This window comes from Ovis canadensis, chromosome 9 (assembly GCF_042477335.2).
Source record: "Ovis canadensis isolate MfBH-ARS-UI-01 breed Bighorn chromosome 9, ARS-UI_OviCan_v2, whole genome shotgun sequence".
NCBI lineage: Eukaryota > Metazoa > Chordata > Mammalia > Artiodactyla > Bovidae > Ovis > Ovis canadensis.
This window is the reverse complement of record NC_091253.1, coordinates 68256264-68276285: the sequence shown is the minus strand read 5'-3', so window position 1 is coordinate 68276285 and position 20022 is coordinate 68256264. Positions and strand designations below refer to the sequence as shown.

Sequence of the window (20022 nt, the reverse complement as noted above, 5' to 3'; positions counted from 1 at the left end):
CATTTTATTCTAATGTCTACTATAATGGAGAAACTTTCTAAATGTTTATTGCTGTAAGAATGAAAAAATAAATGATATATGTCATTTCCTATGACGTGACTCTCTTTTCTACTCTTTATTTCTGTTAGCTACTACTTTCCCTCAACATTAGTTTTCAACACTGGCTAAGTTTTTTTCTCCTCCAGAGATATGCCTTGAAAATTTATGAGCATGTCCTGGAATATTTTTGAAAATGGAGGTTCCATGTTCTGGCTCACCTGGATTAATTTCATCTTTAATCTGTACTTTGAAATTTATTGTCCTTATTTTGTCACTGGTCCTTCTAAATTTTTCACTGACTCAGATTAATCTCAACTTTCTGGGCTGACCTTAATGTTATCACTTGAATGGAGAAGATAGCTTTCTGGATGTCAATATTTCATTTCAGGAATAGGAAAGGATGATTTAGTATAGGTAAATTCAATCTCATAGCAAAATAGATGCTTTTATTTAAGGTCAATAATCCTTTTACAGTGAAAGTATTATGGTGTTTTGTTTGTTTACATGCAGCCTCTGATTCTTCAACCTTAAGACAGTTAATACAGAGGTATTCTCACTTATGGGTCAAAAATTAACTTTTATATGTGGCTTTAAACCAGATTTCATTTTGGGGAAATAGACGCAATGAGCTCACATCCACCATGAACTGGCTAACTACTTGGCATGCTTTCCTTTCCTGAAGCTCTGATTTAGTACGTGGAAGCAAACATTGGTTAAATACCCTCTAAAGTCAAGCACAGACCTAATCCCATGACATTGTCTAATTTATCCTTCTTATGACTTTAGGCACCATCATTCGACTTTAAAAATGAAGAAATGGAAATTTAAAGGAATTAAGTAACTGGTCCATGTTTAGCTAGTAAGACGCAGAGTCAGCATTCAAACCCTGGTTGTTCAGACTTCTGTGGTTTTTCACTTCACCATACTGTTTTGACTTTCCCATCTTTAAAAAAAAAAGGAAAGGAATTCATGTCAAAATACTGGATAGCAGTCACCGTGCTTACATCTTCTCAGAAAAAAAATCCATGTATCAGTTCAAGAATCTGTTCTCCACATTGTTAATATCCAGTTAAAGGTTGCTGCTTCAAAGAAGCCTTCCTTTCCTACTCTGATCCACAGTCATCTTTGCCTTCTCTGAATACTTGCCAGGCATTTCTTTCATTTCTCTCTGTTAGGGAGTAATTGCGCTCGTGTCTCATCTCTTTGGCCTCTTATGTGCGCTTTGTTTTCCTTAAAAACCTAGCATTTTGGTCATGCTGCACAGCTTGTGGGATCCTACTTCTTCAACTAGGGATTGAACCAGCACCCTCAGCAGTGAAAGCATGGAGTCCCAACCACTGGACTACCAGCAAAGTTCTCCAAAAGCCTATGATTTTCTAAAGCAAATACTTTATGTATACTTTAAAAATGTTTATTATTGGACTTAGACCAGAACTAGGATCATAGCAGAATTAGAATCAGTTTTCAACTCATGTTGAATTGAAAGAGATTCACATATAAAGAAAATAAATTATTTTTAAATTAAAATATGAAGCCAGATTCATATGATCTTTCAAGTCATATTGTTTTTGGTGATGATAAGACTTACATTAAGATTTTGCTTCCCTTCATTATATTGCTGGTTAAATTATTTGAAAAGTACCACAAACTGGGGAGTCAGAAGTGGTTGGGTTTTAATAGCAGCACTGCTTTGGATTGTTGGATGTCCTGAGTCATTTATTTTGCCTTCCTGACTCTCAAGTTCTTCAGTTGTTAGAATAAAGATAATGATAGCACCTAGCTGATTGGATTTCGTATAACAATACCTCTAAAGTATCCAAACAATACTTGACAAATGATTGGCACTCAGCAAACATATATTCCCTTTCTTCCATTAACATTGTCTCAAATCTAGTCTTATCTTTTCCAGTTTACACTTAAGGGAAATGAGGAGTTTTCAGGACACAGATCTGATGTGTCCAGATCAATCTTCCTTATCAGGATGCTTGGCATACTTTTATGCTTCTTTCCCAACTACATCTCTGCTGTACGGAGTCTACCACCTGGCTCCCACCTCCACCTGCTGAAACTCCAGCACCATCTCCTCAGGAGAGCCTTCCTCCATTCTTCCAGCTGGAGCACTATCTCTACCAGCTCCCTCTAACTTTGGACAGAGTATGTTATCCCTGTTCATGGTATCTCTTACAATATTTATCACATTCCATTGTCATAGATTTCACCATGGTCTCATTTCATCTAAGCCCAAGGTTCAGAGACATTCCACTGCATACTCAAACTTTTATCCTTTTATCTGGGGAGCTCCTGAAGGTCTGGCATCGCTGTAAAGAAAAGCATCCATGTGGGCCAATTAGGAAATACTCAGCAAATCCTTGGTGCCCTGGTCAGCATGAATTTCTGGATGATGAATGACCAACACACACAGAACTCTTAATGAAAAGTGATCAGCAAAGACAGAATAGCTAATGGACAGGCAATATGGGGAATCCTTTGAGTTTTCCCTTTTTGTTGGGAAAGGAAGGAATTAGGCAGAACCTCAGTGCTGACTCCATTCCCCTTTACATTGTCCCCTCCGTTGTTTACCCAATTCCTAGCCATATCATTGTCCTACAAGAGTAAACCTCATACTCTTCTTTAGCCTGTATGACTATCATCCTGTATTTATCCCCCTGAATTTTTTCTTATTCTTTTTCCAGATCTCCACTGAAGCATAAGCTCTATTTTACTTCTATCAAGATCTTCTCTTTTGATTCCCCCAAAGTTCAGCCAAACATTTCCTCTTATAAATCAAAAGCTTTTGCTTTCAATTATTGTGTCTGATGTGGACTTCAAGAGCCTATTTTGAAGTTGAAAAGAGTCAACTTTTTTTTCTCTCTGCTTTAACAATTCTGATTCTCAAATTTATTTTGTTGATGTCTCTGACTAAGAAAAAGGTCACATACAGAAAAGAACAGAAAGGAAAATTATCAAGGTTGATATTTCAGAATAATATTTTTGACACAACTTTATATTATCAGTATTTGCATACTTCACATCTCTTCCAATAAGCATAAACTCTTTCAAGCCAAAAGTTTAATCTTATCTCTCTTTATATCTTTTCAAAGTACCAAGCAAATGTTTTGTCTTTCATAGAGTAAGTAAATAGTATGTATTTGTTGAATTAAATTGAAAAGGCACAATACATGTTTTTGAAAATCCAAGGGCAAAGCCACATGGAAGAATTTAGGGGCATATTATAATAAATACCCAGACACTGCGTTATGCTAATCAATTGATTCAGATATGTAAAGCAACAGAACTTTAAAAATTAAAAACATGCAGAATATTGTGTTAGCTGTGCCTAGAAGGCCACATCATAAAAACATGTTCGTGGGATAAATGACACAAAATTAAATGTTTATATGTTCCGCTGGAATTCTGTATTCCATCTAATTAAATTATGACTTGTTTGATTAGTTATACCTGTGCAGCGAACTCAAAACCAAATTATTTTTATAATATTAGTAAATGTTATTTGGAGATATTACAAACGAAGTTTAAAACCTCTTTCTTCTTATTTTAGGTATGTAATATATTTTCTGCCTGATATAATCACATTTCATTATGTTTTATGCATTTAATTCTACTCATTAATAGTACTATTTTATTTAGTTGTTCTTTTCATGGCTATTGTTTTTCTTCAGGTGACAAAGGGGAAAAGGGTTTGCCTGGAATACCTGGGGGAAAAGGCAAAGCAGGTATAACATGCTCATTTTTTTCTTTTTTAAATCAGTTTTTATTGTAGTGTGGCTGCTTTACAATGTTGTGTTAGTTTCTACTGTACAGCAAAATGAACCAGCCATGTCTTCTTTATCCATTCCTCTGTTGATAGATATTCAGGTTGCTTTTCTTTTTAATTTTTAACATCATTACAAAACTATTTGTCTCAAAAATAAATATATTTAATAGAAGAACAATAGTCTGTTCAGTGTGATTAACCTCCTTTTCCTTGGGCCAGAGGAAAGGAAGGAAGGAAATTCTGCTCTGTCTCTAGTGATGACTTTTCAGGCCCTAAGGAACGGGTGGAAGGAAGGTGGTTCATTCCACTTCTGCCATGCTTGCTTGATGTAGCAAATCTCGTGCATCAGGAAGCAGCCCTCATGCCCCTAGACCAAGAGGAAAATCCACAAGGGCCTCAGCAATAGGACCAGCAATAGGTTCAGCCTTTCACCAGAGTCTCAACCAAACGCTGGCCAAGCATTTTGTCACCTGCAAACTGGCCTGATGGAGAGAGTCCTGGCAGCTACAGAATATGCGTCAGTGGCCCGGAAACCTCTCCCTGATACTGAGAAGAGGACTCTTTCCAGTGCTCGATGCAGGGAAAGAAAGTAGCTCATTCTTGGTGAGCTTCAATTATTTCTATCCATAAAGGTGTGAGTGCATGTGCGCTTAGTTGCTCAGTCGTATCAGACTCTTTGTGACCCCATGGACTGTAGCCTGCCAAGCTTCTCTGTCCACGGGATTTTTCCAGCAAGAATACTGGAGTGGGTTACCATTTCCTCCTCCAGGGGATCTTCCCAACCCAAGGGATCAAACCTGCATCTCTTGCATCTCCTTCATTGGCAAGTGGATTCTCTACCACTGAGCCCCCTGGGAAGCTCTTATCCATGAAGATGTAGAGAAGCCTAATTCTAAGAACTATCTTAAATTCCTTATATTTAACTGTGAAAATGGATAAATAAAGCCACAGATTTTTTTCCCCCTTTGGCTAGTAAAATTCATTTTGCTTTTCAACCATCAGAGAAAAAAGCAAATGGAAATCTTGACATGAAGCATCCTTTAAATAGGAAAAAAGAAGCATTTGAACTTTACATCATTTTCCTTACAGCTTTTTCTCTGCCGCTTTATCAGTAGATGATTGAAAAGGTAAATGAGTGAAGGGGAATTAGTGGCAGAAATTAAAATCATAGTTAATCCACAAATGGGACAACTTGCTCTTAAAGTTATAAGATGAATCTAGTCACAAGATTTAAACTTAGTCCTTGAAACATTAAGCCATACTCCAAATGGATAATCAGAATTAACATTAATTTCGTCATGAAAGGTTTCTCCCAGCTATCAATACAGTAACACAAGAGAAAACTAGAAATATGTTTTTAAAATGCTGTAAAGATTTTATTCTGAGACTGTAGAGGTACATTCTGTGTTCAACAAAAATGCCAAATGGTTCCCAATATGTGAGCAGGGGTTTGTCATATTTACTGTTCTTTTAAAAAAAACTGGTTTAGAACTCTCTGTTAACTCCTTCAAATTATTGTAAAAGATATATTCAGAATTCCTGTATATTGGAAACCTTGTCTTTAATAAAAGATGAAAAGCATCGCCATACACAGAAAGACATAGCTAGACTAGAAAAAGACAGTAGATATTAGGAAGAGAGCAATTGCCTTTCTTATCCATTCTTCATGGGCATCAACGTGAATTGACAGCTTTGTCATTTAAAAGGTACTGTTTGTGATTGTGGAAGATACCGAAAAGTTGTTGGACAACTAGACATCAGTGTGGCCCGCCTTAAGACTTCAATGAAGTTTGTTAAGAATGGTGAGTCTATTCTCGTTTGCTTTGTGCTGTTTATCCATGGATCTATCTCTTTCAACATGGCAATTCTTGGATTTTCCTGGCTGTCTAGTGGTTAGGGCTCTTCCCTTCCATTGTAGGGGGCATGGTTTGTTTCTCTGGCTGAGGAACCAAGATCTTGAATGTCATATGACCTAAATAAATAAATAAACACAAATTTAAAAATAAAATAATCTATTTTTTAAAGAAACAAAAACAAACAAACCACTGCAATTCCAATATCCCTAGCAGAAACTAACTTAGTTTGGGCAAAGGATGATTGAGATAGTGCCACCACCTTATAGATCTCCTAGAATCCTGATTATCCACTTACTCTAGTATACTTCAGGTCCTGTGGACATACATGTGTGCATTCCTATCGGTATGAAAGGGGATCTTAGTGAGAGAGGGGAAGGGAGAAAAGGCAGAGTTTGAGTAGCTGGGCCTTAAGAAAAATGAGATAACAAGAGCCCAACAACCAGCATCTTAAAAGACAAAAATCATAATGAAAACAGTAGTTGCTTTGTTGATTACTTGCAATAATACTAATTTTCATGATTAGAGTGAAGTTTAGAGAGATTACCTTGCCCATAGATACATGCTAATGAGCAGTGGAGGAAAGATTTGAATACAAGTTTCACTGACTCCTTATGCATTTCTCTAAACTGGGCAATAGTCCATGTTAGCCATTTTTGTTTTCTCTCGTATTTCCCTGGGATGGTTAGCAGTAAAACCCTTAAAGTGGGGCTTCTGTGCTCTCTCCTGAGACAGTATGAATCAGGGAGCTGTTCTAGTTGCTGTTACAATTACTTGCACTTTGTTGTACTTTTATTTATTGGGTTGGCCAAAAAGTTCATCCGAGGTTTTCCGTACAATGGTACAGAAATGTTATAATCCAGTCATATTTATTTACATGAGTAGAGGCACACAAATGCTATCTTGTGTCCATCCTCATCTTGTAATACTAGAGGCATAGCAAAGGCTTGATGTTAATTAACCCTCAGTTATAACTCTGGTTATAACCTGTACAGATGCTGCCTCTGACGTGACTTCGACCCCAATGAATAAACCAAACTCCAGAAGTTTAACATAGCGCTATAGTTCTTAACATTTGAGTACTCATAATTTTATTTATAAATTTAAACTTATAGGCCCTGAAATATATATATACATATATATGTGTGTGTGTTTGGACTGAAAAGCCCAAAACATATATAGCGTATTATGATCTTGGGATGATACTGACTCCCCAGTTCTGTCTTGAATCTTACTCAGAAGCTCAGTCTACTTTATATACTTGAAGTGAAACATGTGTTGTTCAGTTTGCTAAGTCCTGTCCAATTCCTTGTGACCCCATGGACTGCAGCACACCAGTCTTCCCTGTCCTTCACTATTCCCTGGAGCTTGTGCAAATTCACGTCCATGGGTTCATTGATATCATCCAACCATCTCATTCTCTATGGCCTGCTTCTCCTCTTGTCTTCAATCTTTCCCAGCATCAGGGTCTTTTCCAACGAGTCAGCTCTTCACATCAGGTGGTCAAAGTATTAGAGCTTCAGCTTCAGCATCAGTCCTTCCAATGAATATTCAGGACTGATTTCCTTTAGGATTGACTGATTTGATCTCCTTGCAGTCCAGGAGTGAAGTATAGACCATCTAAATTGATGCACATATTCATAGTCTGGGAATCTGGCCAGAAGTAGATGAAATTCTGTATTATTTCTGTATCAGTCCAATAAGCCTTTACCACTATCCTGCACTGTTGCAGGCACTGAGACTACAGAGTGACAAGGACATGGTCTTGGGCCTTAAGATGTTCACAAGCTCAAGAGATACACAATTAGGCTAAAATGTGTCAAGTGCTATGAAGTGAAGGGGTCCCTGGAAGCAGGGGAGAAAGCGCAACAGCGCCTGTCTCTGTCCAGGGGCATTGGAAAGGCTCTTATAGGAGAAAGCATTTTGACTGAAATCTGAAGGATGGGTAGGAATTTGCCAGATAAAGCACTAAGAAGACTTTCCAGGCATGAAAGGCATGGAAGGGGAAGAGAGAAGGGAGTGCTCATGGAACTGTAAGGGTGGCAAAAGCGTACACTAGAGGGGGGAAAAAGTGTCTGAGATGAGCTGGGTGGCAGTTCATATAATGCATCTGTGTCCAAACAGCTCTCTGCTTCACATTGTGTGGGAAGTAAAGGAGGAAAGACAGGGGAGGGCCAATGACAGGAGTTGGTTCTCCATCAGACAGCGACAAAGGTGGACAAAACACTGAAGCAGTGCCTAACTCATGATAGGCAAAAGAATAGTTAAATCTTGAATAAATTAATTTAAATCTAGCGATATTATACATTTGGCTTCTCTCTGTTTGAGACAGATAATCACCTTCTTCTTTTCCTCACTGCGAAGTCATAGCAGGGATTAGGGAAACCGAAGAGAAATTCTACTACCTCGTGCAGGAGGAGAAGAGCTACAGGGAATCCCTGACCCACTGCCGCGCCCGGGGGGGAATGCTGGCCATGCCCAAGGACGAAGCTGCCAACACACTGCTGGCTGACTACGTCTCCAAGAGTGGCTTCTTCCGGGTGTTCATCGGGGTGAACGACCTTGAGAGGGAGGGTCAGTATGTGTTCACAGATAACACTCCCCTGCAGAACTACAGCAACTGGAAGGAGGGTGAGCCCAGCGACCCCTATGGCCACGAGGACTGTGTGGAGATGCTGAGCTCAGGGAGATGGAATGACACCGAGTGCCATCTTACCATGTACTTTGTCTGTGAATTCATCAAGAAGAAAAAGTAACTTCCCTCTCCCTACACATTCGTCATTTCCCTGTGACTATCGCCGCTGTTATTTTTATCCATCCTTTTCTAATTACACTAAATTCATTCTGACTCCAGGCAAGTGAGAAATGCCAGACTAAATTTTGGAATCTTCATCACCATGCTTATCCACGATGATTTTGATCATTTTCATAAATGGTATGTTATTGATTCAATAGCTCACCAGGTTAGGGGTCCCAAGAGAGAACTTGAATCACTTGTTGTATAGGAGATGCTTGTCTACTTCTCAAATGGAATGCTCTCTTGATATTTGCTCTGTTGACTCTTTCCAAGGCCCTAAACCACTGTCTGTATGGCCCAGTGAATGATGAATTGGACAGTGGATTGATGACTAGGCTCAAAGCCAGATATACGAGAAGGTAATGTCAAGGTGTTATCTGTCTTTGAATCCAAGGTCCCCAGTTCTTTGGCCAGTCACCCACCATGGCCATAGCCACGCTTGCAAGGTCCTCTGTTTGCACAGACATAGAAACACTTTAACCTTGAACCTCCATATGAGGACCTTCTAGCCTAGCCACCGATTCTAGGCCATATGGAATCATGTAGTTAAAATTTATGCTTCTGATTGACAGCCTTCACTGAAGTATACCAAACAGGGGCCACCTTTCTGTACACAGACAATTTAATCCCAGGCCTCCAGATATTAACCCTCTGATCTGAGGAAAAGGGAACTCTAGAAATTGAAAAGATGAAAAGAGAAACAAACATTGTATATTAATGCACGTATGTGGAATCTAGGAAAATGGTACAGATGAACCTATTTGTAGGGCAGGAGTAGAGATGCAGATGCGGTGAGCAGTCATGCGGAAGTGGGGAAGAGGGAGTGAGGGTGGATTGGGAGATGTGGACTGGCGTATCTGCAGTGCCATGTGCAGAACATAGAGCTGGCGGGAAGCAGCTGTGTAGTACAGGGAGCTCAGCGCGGTGCCCTGCGGCGCGGTGCCCTGCGGCGCGGTGCCCTGCGGCGCGGTGCCCTGCGGCGCGGTGCCCTGCGGCGACCTGGAAAGGTGATGGGGGAGAGGGAGGAGGTTCCAAACGGTGGGGGATATATGTATACGTATAGCTGATGCACTTGGTGGTATAGCGAAAACTAACACAACATTGCAAAACAACTGTACAGCCCCGCCCAAAAAAGAACCCTCCCCAAAGAGAAAAGGTTAGTTCCCAAACAATATTCTTTATAATCTCGTGCTAAGATGACCTCCTTCTATTAATATGTCTCCATTTTTTCCTCATCTTAGGTTTATCCATAGCAACTTTCCTTCTCTTGGGCATGGAGAAGGAGGGAGTTTGTGAAGCCTTCAGAGAACTCTGGAAACTTCACAGTGCTACTAACATCATGTCTCTAAGGTCTTTGTCTGCCTCTAATATATCACTCATGGTGACATTTCATGGCAGGTGCTTTATTCTGTGTAACTGTATGTTGCAAAAATCTCACATCAGTGGTGCTTTCCTGTGATATCATAAGATGTCATTTCCTATGATGTCATTTCCTATGACATTTCTCCTATGACATCACAACAATGTGTCAAGTATGGCATTTGGAGCATGCCTAAGACTCACCTATATTATAATACTAAACTGGTAAAATTCTACTTTGAACTGCAGATCAAACCTCAAAGCAGCTCTCATTTGAAATTTAAAAATAAAAGTTCAGCCAAACCCTAGATTATCCCCTTGTAAACTGCTGCTCCAGTTATAGTTTGTGACATACAATTAGACTGTTTAAAATGCTGGCAAAACAGTTAATGAAGTAAGAGAAACAGATCAACAACATATGTTCACCTTAAACCATCTGTTCATGATTTCACCCATGACTAACTGGTTATGAGAATGGATTTAATTAGGTTATTTCCGTGAATGTTTCAAGGGTCACAAACTCAGGTCCTACAGGGGCCACACAGATGACATAAATAAATGAAGTGGTACAGGAGGGGACCCTGATGCACTGAACACAGATTGCCCTCCTAAAGAAATCAGCTGCTTCTTAGTCGTTGCTATTTTTGCCATGAAGGACCCAGTGCCACTACATGATCTGATATTTAAGAGAAGTCAGAAAGCTGGAAATTTGTGAGATAGTTGTCTATTTTTAAAAGTTGGTAACTCATGATTCTTAATCTAAATTCTAAGCCATATAAAACAGACCTTCTCACCTCTGAACAAAAGTTCTGAAGGTTCTAACTATATAGTAGGTCATTAGGACACAGTGATGTCAAAGTCAAGGTCTCCCATTTATACCACGTTCAATTCAGCTCCAAAGTTAAGGCCAGCCATTTATACCACATTCAGTTCAGCTCAATAACAGGAATTTGGTCAATGTTTATCATTCATCAGGTTAATCAACTAGTTATGGATTCAGACTTTTGAGAATATGGCATATTTTAAAGGCAGAGCAATTAAATCAGAATTACAAAGCAAGACATCAGATCAAAGTCAGGATCCTTGGGTAGAATGCCAGCCAAGAGCTCGAGGAACAAGAGTCTAAAAATACTTTGGTAGGTAGGTTTATTCGCTAAGTTGAGTCCAACTCGTGTGACACCCATGGACTATGTAGCCCGGCAGGCTTCTCTGTCCATGGGATTCTCCAGGCAAGAATACTGGAGTGGGTTGCCATGTCCTCCTCCAGGGGATCTTCCTGACCCAGGGATCAAACCTGGGTCTCCTGTATTGCAGGCAGACTCTCTACCGAATGATCCACCAGGGATGACTTGCAGGATGAGAAAATAGAGAGAGAACAGACACCAAACATTGCCGACAGGCAGCTCACATTGGGACCCATATTCTGAGTTGTTCTAAGCTCCCCTAAGTGTGAATATTAATTATGTGTACTGTCAACGCTATTCTTATTTCTCTTATGATCTTTGTAATAATAACAACATTTCTCTTAATGACTCATCTTTGCTGCCAATGTTTCCAAAAGAAGATGACAGAGTTTCAGTGAATAGGATTTATCCTGCAATCTTGCCTGGGAGAAATTTCGAAGACACCATGCACTTGATTAGATTTGCAGTGAAACTTACTTTGTTTCACGTATTTATGCCCTCACATATTTATTTTCCAAGTAATCCTGATAAACTCTAAGTATGAAGGGCAGACATTTTTAATGCCATCTTCCCAAAGAGAATGCTGAGGTCCAGGGAAGCTAAGCAATTTACCAAAATTAATATGTGAGAAAAGCAGAACTCCAGCCTGCTGATTAAAGTCTCAATCCAGTGTTCTCTCCTGATTTTACTCTTATTTTGAATGGAATTTCATCCATGATTCTCTTGTGATAACAGAGGCTCAGATAATCTCTCTTGATTACTTTCCAAAGTTAAAGATCAGGGCTAATTAACAGAGATGCTGGGAATTCAGAAATATGTGTTACAAATATGGTCCTCGCAGGATGCTCTTTAAATCTGAGAATGTCTACACATATCATCCATGTTGAAGAGGAGACAGGGCAGCATCACGATAGTCTTGCGGATAACTTACAGGGATAGCTATAGGGAAAGCAAAACAAATATATTAAAGGCGTGATACAAATGTATTTAGAAAATAGAAACAGCCTGACGGACTTAGAGAATGAACTTATGGTTGCCAGGGTGGGGAAAGGATAGGGGGAGGGACAGTTAGGGAGTTTGGGGTGGACAGATACACAATGCTCTATTTAAAATGGATAACCAACAAGGACCTACTTACTGTATAGCAAAGGGAACTCTGCTCAAGTTATGTGGCACCCAGAATGAGAGAGGAGCTTGGGGGAGAATGGATACATGTATATGTATGGCTGAGTCTCTTTGCTGTTCACCTGAACTGTCACAACGTTGTTAATTGGCTATACTCCAATATAAAAATATAAAATGAGCAAGTAACTATTTGTCCCATAAAATAATTCAGTAGAGCATTTCCTTAAATAGCATTTAAAATAAATTTCATTCTCAAAAGTTAACTGTTTATTCAACTTTTTAGGAATATAGCCGGGCATTTCCCAAGGATGACACAAAGGTTCCAGGGGATGAAAATTAAAAATTTATTTACAGATGCACAATGCTGCCTTCTCAAAGCAACACATTCTTATAACTAGGCAAGAGGAAAGAGCTTATGTACAGAGTCATCGCCTAAACACAATAAAAAGGTATACATCCTGTGTACACATATAACAAACATTGATTACACTTTGGATAATTCACCCATAAAAATACTGGTATTAAAAAATGTATTTTTTCCTGCTAAGATGTATGTTGCCCAAATATGAACTGCTTTGATTGTTATTAACCAATTAATTTTCAGCTCTCTGGATTGCATACCTGGAGATGTAAAACATCTATGGAATAAGAAAAGTTAACAAAGTAGCAGTACCCACTGCAGTTGCCACAGTTACGGTATACATACATTTTTTATATGAGACTTTCTTTTACTACCCCCCAACAGATGGCCATAAAGTCCATATCCGAAGGGTTTTAGTAATTTGCTAACCCCATCTGAATTCTTTTTCTTACAGTGAACTAAAATACTTCCCTCTGATGTCCATCTGTCTTTCTGCTGTTTATAACTCTGAAAGGCCTGGCCCTGAGACAAGCTAGGGCAGTCTCTTAATGAAAATACAAATCAGGGCAGGAGAACTGCTCACTGTGGCACTGGTTACTAAGGTGAATATCAAGTTTTGCACATTTCTCTAAACCTAGATGTTATGCCCTACACTCAGTGAATTTAGATTTTGTTGGTGAGGCATTAGAGGCACAGATAAAGAGTAGACCTGAGATTCAAAATCATGTGAGCATTTCAATTATAAATAATCTATTTATTGGACTGGCTAAATAGTTCTTTTGGGTTTTTCTGTAAGATGTTACAAAAACCCTGAATGAGCTTCTTGGCCAACCCAGTTTAGCAGAAGGTATGTGGTGGACAGGGTTAAAGCCCAAGGGAAGAGGCTATGTCAGTGGTTTGGTAACACCTAATTGAGTGGGTTCAAGGCAGGTGTCCAATGCCAGTGGGATGAAGTCCAGATGTGTTAAAACATACATGGTGAACAATCGACTTAGGTGGAGTATAGAGCTCACTAACTTATTAATTCACCAAATACTCTTAAGGAGCTTTTACTATGATATGAGGGCTAGAGACACCATGAAAATGAGACAGATCAGATTTCCAGCCTCATGAACAGAACTCTCCTCTGGCTCATTGAACATCGAGGCTACCACACTAAAGCCAAAAAGTTAATCCATTGTTGGGGATGGAATATATAAACCTATTCTATCTTTACTCCTGCTTCCTCTTCAATGTAACACCTCTTCAAAATTATACTGAAACAAGTCAGACAAGGAAACTTTTTTGATAAAAGTACCGCAGTACCATTTCTTGAAGAGCAACATTAACATATTTCTTCAAATACATTTTTACATTCCTGTAGGCTGACTAATGTTGATGTGAACATGAAGTTCCTGCATCATTGGGTATACCCACCCACACCACTTCTTTACAAGACAGAATATATCCTTGTGTCTGTGCTTGGATGAACATTGACCCCTGATGAATGTTCCTCCACAATATTTTCTTCTGGTGACCTACACCAAAATTTAATGAAACCCAGATTTGCCAGATTGTCACTTTCATAATAAAGGCAGGTAGGAAGAAGGGAGAAGTGAATCAGACATTTTATAATTTATTAAAACGTGAGTATGTGAATTTATTAATTCAAGGTAATTAATTACCTTGAATTAATCATCATGTTGGCATTTGCAACTGGAAAATAAGACAGATCAAACTGTGTCCATACAATTTTAAAATATATAATACTTTGGCTGATGTACTTTTCACTTTAAAACCCTTCAGTTCAGTTCAGTTCAGTCGTTCAGTCGTGTCCGACTCTTCGAGACCCCATGAATCACAGCACGCCAGGCCTCCCTGTCCATCACCAACTCCCGGAGTTCAGACTCACGTCCATCAAGTCAGTGATGCCATCCAGCCATCTCATCCTCTATCGTTCCCTTCTCCTCCCGCCCCCAATCCCTCCCAGCATCAGAGTCTTTTCCAATGAGTCAACTCTTCACATGAGGTGGCCAAAGTACTGGAGTTTCAGCTTCAGCATCATTCCCTCCAAAGAAATCCCAGGGCTGATCTCCTTCAGAATGGACTGGTTGGATCTCCTTGCAGTCCAAGGGATTCTCAAGTGTCTTCTCCAACACCACAGTTCAAAAGCATCAATTCTTCGGTGCTCAGCTTTCTTCACAGTCCAACTCTCACATCCATGCATGACTACTGGAAAAACCATAGCCTTGACTAGACGGACCTTTGTTGGCGAAGTAATCTCTGCTTTTGAATATGCTATCTAGGTTGGTCATAACTTTCCTTCCAAGGAGTATGTTTTAGTTTCATGGCTGCAGTCACCATCTGCAGTGATTTTGGAGCCCCAAAAAATAAAGTCTGCCACTGTTTCCACTGTTTCCCCATCTATTTCCCATCAAGTGATGGGACCAGATGCCATGATCTTCATTTTCTGAATGCCAACTTTTTCACTCTCCTCTTTCACTTTCATCAAGAGGCTTTTTAGTTCTTCTTCAATTTCTGCCATAAGGGTGGTATCATCTGCATATCTGAAATTACTGATATTCCTCCCGGCAATCTTGATTCCAGCTTGTGCTTTTTCCAGCCCAGTGTTTCTCATGATGTACTCTGCATATAAGTTAAATAAGCAGGGTGACAATATATAGCCTTGACATACTCCTTTTCCTATTTGGAACCAGTCCCACACAGGCTAATTTATCAAGAGTTAAGTAAGCCTTATTCTTTGTGCAAATCTGGTTGTGGGCTTTTGGGGGAGGTGGTGGAGATGAAGATTGTCTACAACCCATCCCCTGATACATTTATAGGATGTCAGTTGGGAAGAGTAATCATAAGCTCTATCACAATATGTGAAAAGCCAAGATACAGAAACATTTCCTAAGTCTTGAGAAAATGAGATAAGTGGAGACATAATTACAAAACACATTCAATTTAAATCCAATAAAATCTAGGTTAATATTTTTACTAAGAAATATAGAAGAATGGGATGGGAGTGGGGTGGGAAGGAGGCTCAAAAGGGAGGGGATATATATGTAAACATATGGCTGATTCACGATGCTGCACAGCAAAAACTAACACAACACTGTAAACAAATTATTAATATATTCCAATAAAAAGACTAATAGATAAAGAACTATAGCACACATAATGGATAATTGTGGGAGACTTTCTTAGGAGATCACAATTTCATATGCATATTTCCTGAATCAACTCAGAGAAGATGATTCTGAAGAAATCTTACCAGAAGAAGTATATGTGTTTTTACACATAGATGTTTTCTGGAAATGTTTATGTTTAAAATAATGATATGTTTCAGAATATGTTTCCCCAAGCTCCCTGATTTTTCTGATCTTATCTTTGATTCTGCAGACATTGGTACATTTCAGGGACTCAATCTCCAGGAAGAATGAAAGATTTTTGTACAGGCACTTACAAGCCCCAAAGTTCTCTCATCCACAAAACCAAGATATTATCTTTGCCCTAAAGGACCTTAGGACTTAACGAATAGAGTAAGCCAACACAGGAAGCTATTTCTACACAGTCCAAAATATTGGTCTCTACATTTGAGAAAAAGGAAACCCCAAAATACATTGTGAGACACTGGAGTGAAATATCAAAAAACACTTTTTTTGAGAAGCTTGAAAATATGTTTCTGGGTTTTCTAACCCTAAACACTCTTGCACAGAGAGATTTTATTAAAAGTGTAGGGCAGGGAATAAATATATATGTTTGTGTTTCCATCTTTGAAAGTGTAAAAGAAAAAATTCCTAAGCTCTTCTTTCTTCATATAATTTCCTATATTATTGGGGGTGGGATGGAGCATTACATGACTTTTCCTTTTATTTTTTTTATTTTTTTATTTTTTTTTTCTGGGGGGGATAAACAGTCTTTATTTCACCAGCAAATAAATTCAGGTCATCTCAGGTTTGGTAACCAAACAGATCATAAGAAAACATGTTTGCTCTCAGATTTTTTAAATTGTAAAATTTAGAAAAAAAGGGATTGTGGAAATATATATATATACATAGGCCTTAGAAATTTATATATAAGAATAAATGTGTAAATAGATATCTTTGTTGTTGTTTACTCACTAAGTTGTGTCTAACTGTTTGTGACCCCATGGACTATAGCCTGCTAGACTCCTCTGTCTATGGGATTTCCCAGGCAAGAATATTGGAGTGAGTTGCCATTTCCTTCTGCATGACTTTTCCTTTTAAAATGTTGTGTTTTAAGTTTTCCTCATTCTTACATTTTCAAAAATTCAAGAGCTCAGGACTTCCCTCGTGGTCCAGTGGTTGAGAACCTGCCTGCCAATGCAGGGCACACAGGTTCGATTCCTGGCCTGGGAAAATCCCATATGCCAAGGGGCAAGTGAGCCCATGTGCCTCAACTACTGAAGCCTGCACACCTGGTGGCCCATGCTACACAACAAGAGAAGCCACTGCACTGAGAAGCCCGAGCACCACAGCTAGGGAAAGCCCACACACAGCAACAAAGAAGCCCAGCACAACCAAAAAGAAATTTAGAAAAATTCAACAGCTTAGTATGAACAAATATCCAGGTCTCACCAATTCATGCCTGTATGAATTATCAAGATGGTAGGCACAGAGTGAAATTGTGCAAGAAAAGAAAAAAAGGGATGTATTCCTTTGATCATCACAAAGCCTCAGATCCATTTGGACAGAAATAACATGATATCTGGATCCTGGTATGTAAACTTCTTCCACTGGAAATCTTTACTGTCAAACTTTATAATCACTTCTAAATAATTTGCATACTTGGGATTCTGAAATCTTACATTTAACATAGTCATGATGGCTTATTAATTTCTGAGAACTCCCAGCCAGAGTTGTTGGAAAACATCCTCACCCTTGGCAGAAGTATAATTATCATATAGTTACCAGGATGAGAATTCCTTAGTTCCTTTATTCTTAATTTGGCTTCTTCCATTGACACCCAGTGATGAAGAGTAAAAGGCAATTCCACTTTATTTTTTGCAAAGATCACTGGAAGTAACCCCACCTTCATTAGGTTTCTGTGCTCAGCATCCATAAGAGATCTTTGGATAAACATTTGATCTAGAGAATCTCCTTCCCATCAAGTTCAATAAAGTCCACTTCACCTCACCAGAACCAGACACATCAATTCTAACTGGTATCACAGCTTCGGGAAATATTTGTCCTAGAAGAATGCCATTTTTACTGATATACGGTGTAGCTTGGGGTCACAAACACTTCTCACCATGCTCCTATTGGATGACCTCAGCTGAGGCTATTTGGCGTAGTAAAAGATAATGTGGGAAATACTCAATGGCAAGCAGCAGAGGAACCTAAGACTCACTGGACTTTAAAAACCTCAAGGAATTAAACCTTTGAGACTTTGTCATATTTTATCATTTTCTGTATCTCAGCTCTTCCAGGGCTTCTCAGAAGTCTCGTGTTTAAAATCAAGTACCTCTAACTTCAAGATATTTTGTGGGCATTGAGGTTTCTGGGAACAGTCCTGTGACCTACGTAATCAGCAGCTTCCCGCACTGTCACTTTTGAAGACAGAGCTTCTGGTTTCCATCTCTGTGTTCACATTCTCAGCATTCCATCTTTCTGCTAAACTTGATCTCTCCAACTATCCTAGGACAATAAGGAAGAGTTAATCTCTCATCTACCTCCTTTCGAAAGAATTTATGCTGATAGCAGCATAAATTCTTTTTTTCTCAGTAAATGACTATGCAAAATAAGACTTTGATTCTTTTACAGCCTGGTATTAGGCTTAGCCTTAACCTATTCTGACACGATGAAATGCTGTTTTCTCCTTGTTTCTTTTTCTCCCATATAAGCTATTCAATCAATTTTACCGTCCAGCTCATGATGCTAAAGGTCTTAAACCTAGATCAAAGAAATCGAGGATGAATTCAAGGACTGAAGAAAAAAAATCATCAATGCTTTATTAATTAGCAAGAGTGTTATCCGCCAAATTACACATCTGAACAAGTTTCCTTTTTTCTCACTACGATTCGCTCAAAATACTGGTAATACTCAGCACCCCATGTGGGGAGAGTAATATACTATGAGAAGTCCTGAGCAAATCAAGCTTCCTTCTCTTCAAAACACCTTGTCAGAAACAATTTATGCTATTATATGACAATAATTCTGCAAATCAGCAAGCCATATCATATATGCTTAAACAGTAGGTTCCAGAATTTGAAATTCTATGCTGGCAATTTTAAAAGTTCACTTTACTTGAGTCTGTATCATAGCACATAGACATTTCCCATTCATGTTATTTTAGAGACTTTTCATGGGCATTCCTGACCAGAGTTCCCCACAGCTATCCTGGACATACAGGTGGGATTTGAAGGTACAGAAATGAGGTGGGTTGCTTTGGGTTACAATGTTGAGTGAGGAGACCAGATATCCCAAATCTGAGATCTGAGTTATTCTAATATTTAAAGGTTAGGGAGAAGGATAGGGATAGGTTTCTTAAGATACATTGTTAAAGAGTAGACAGAAAATAGTAGTAGACTCAGGAACATTTCAAGAAGGGAACGTCAACTTTATTCAAAGTCTATGAGAGTTCAAAGACAAACCATTAAAAAGCACCCGTTGGACTTGTCAACATGAAGTCCTAAAAGAACTTAGCAAAAGAAATCTCAATAGAATAAGAGAATCAGGAGATAAAGTAGAGATAGGTTTAGGGGGTAATGGACTGTGAAGAAGTAGAGAGGATATGCGTGTGTGCATGCTAAGTCCCTCCAGTCATGTCCAATTCTTTGTGACCCCGTGGACTGTAGCCTGCCAGGCTCCTCCGTCCATGGGATTCTCCAGGCAAGAATACTGGAGTGGGTTGCCCTTTCCTCCTCTAAGGGATATTCCTGACGCAGCAATCGAACCTTCATCTTCAATGTCTCCTGCATTGGCAGGCAGGTTCTTTACCACTAGTACTACCTGAGAAGCCCCAGAGGTGGTATATACAGGTAATATTTTTCCAGGAAGTTTTCTAGTAGAAGAGAGTTGAAACAATCAAATCAAGAATGGAAACTGGACATTATCAATCAAAATAATAGTACAATACTAACTAAAGTAATTTGAATGCTATGTTAAGCATTTTACATGTGGTTTCAATTTAATCCACAAATCAGCCCTATATGGCGCATGCTGTTACCATCTCCATTTTACCATGAGTAAATGGAGGCCCAGAGATGACAGAGCATCCCTAAGGTCACCCCACTAGGATTTCATTGCAGGCAATTCAGTCCAGTGCTTTCATTGCTAAATCACTGCACTGTTCCGTCTTACCATGTAGTTGGCATATTTGGAAAGTCCAGAGTTTCTGCTGTGGCCTGGCTAGTTAGGTTTCAGATAAAACCTTCACAAATCAGTTTTTCTGGGCATGTTGTCAGTGTGTATAACACACGTATTGATGGATGTGTGGAGAAGAGGAAAAACTGTACAAAAATACTCCTGTTTTACAACAGCTCCATCAGTCACGAATTGGTTTGGAACTTAGGAACATATTGT

General features: G+C 39.1%; 1 protein-coding gene across 2 annotated transcripts in view; it reads left to right on the top strand.

The window, feature by feature from the left end:
• The window catches only part of COLEC10 (collectin subfamily member 10), a 531893-nt gene extending 519503 nt beyond the window's left edge, over positions 1-12390 (top strand). The window contains exons 14-16 of one of the 2 annotated variants that reach the window (XM_069601094.1): positions 3720-3773; positions 5521-5616; positions 8032-12390. In XM_069601094.1, the coding sequence (XP_069457195.1) occupies positions 3720-3773; positions 5521-5616; positions 8032-8423 (542 nt within the window). In that variant the 3' untranslated portion in view covers positions 8424-12390. The remainder of the gene's footprint in view (positions 1-3719; positions 3774-5520; positions 5617-8031) is intronic. The other variant, XM_069601096.1, reaches the window with a different exon arrangement.
• The last annotated feature ends 7632 nt before the right edge of the window (positions 12391-20022 follow it).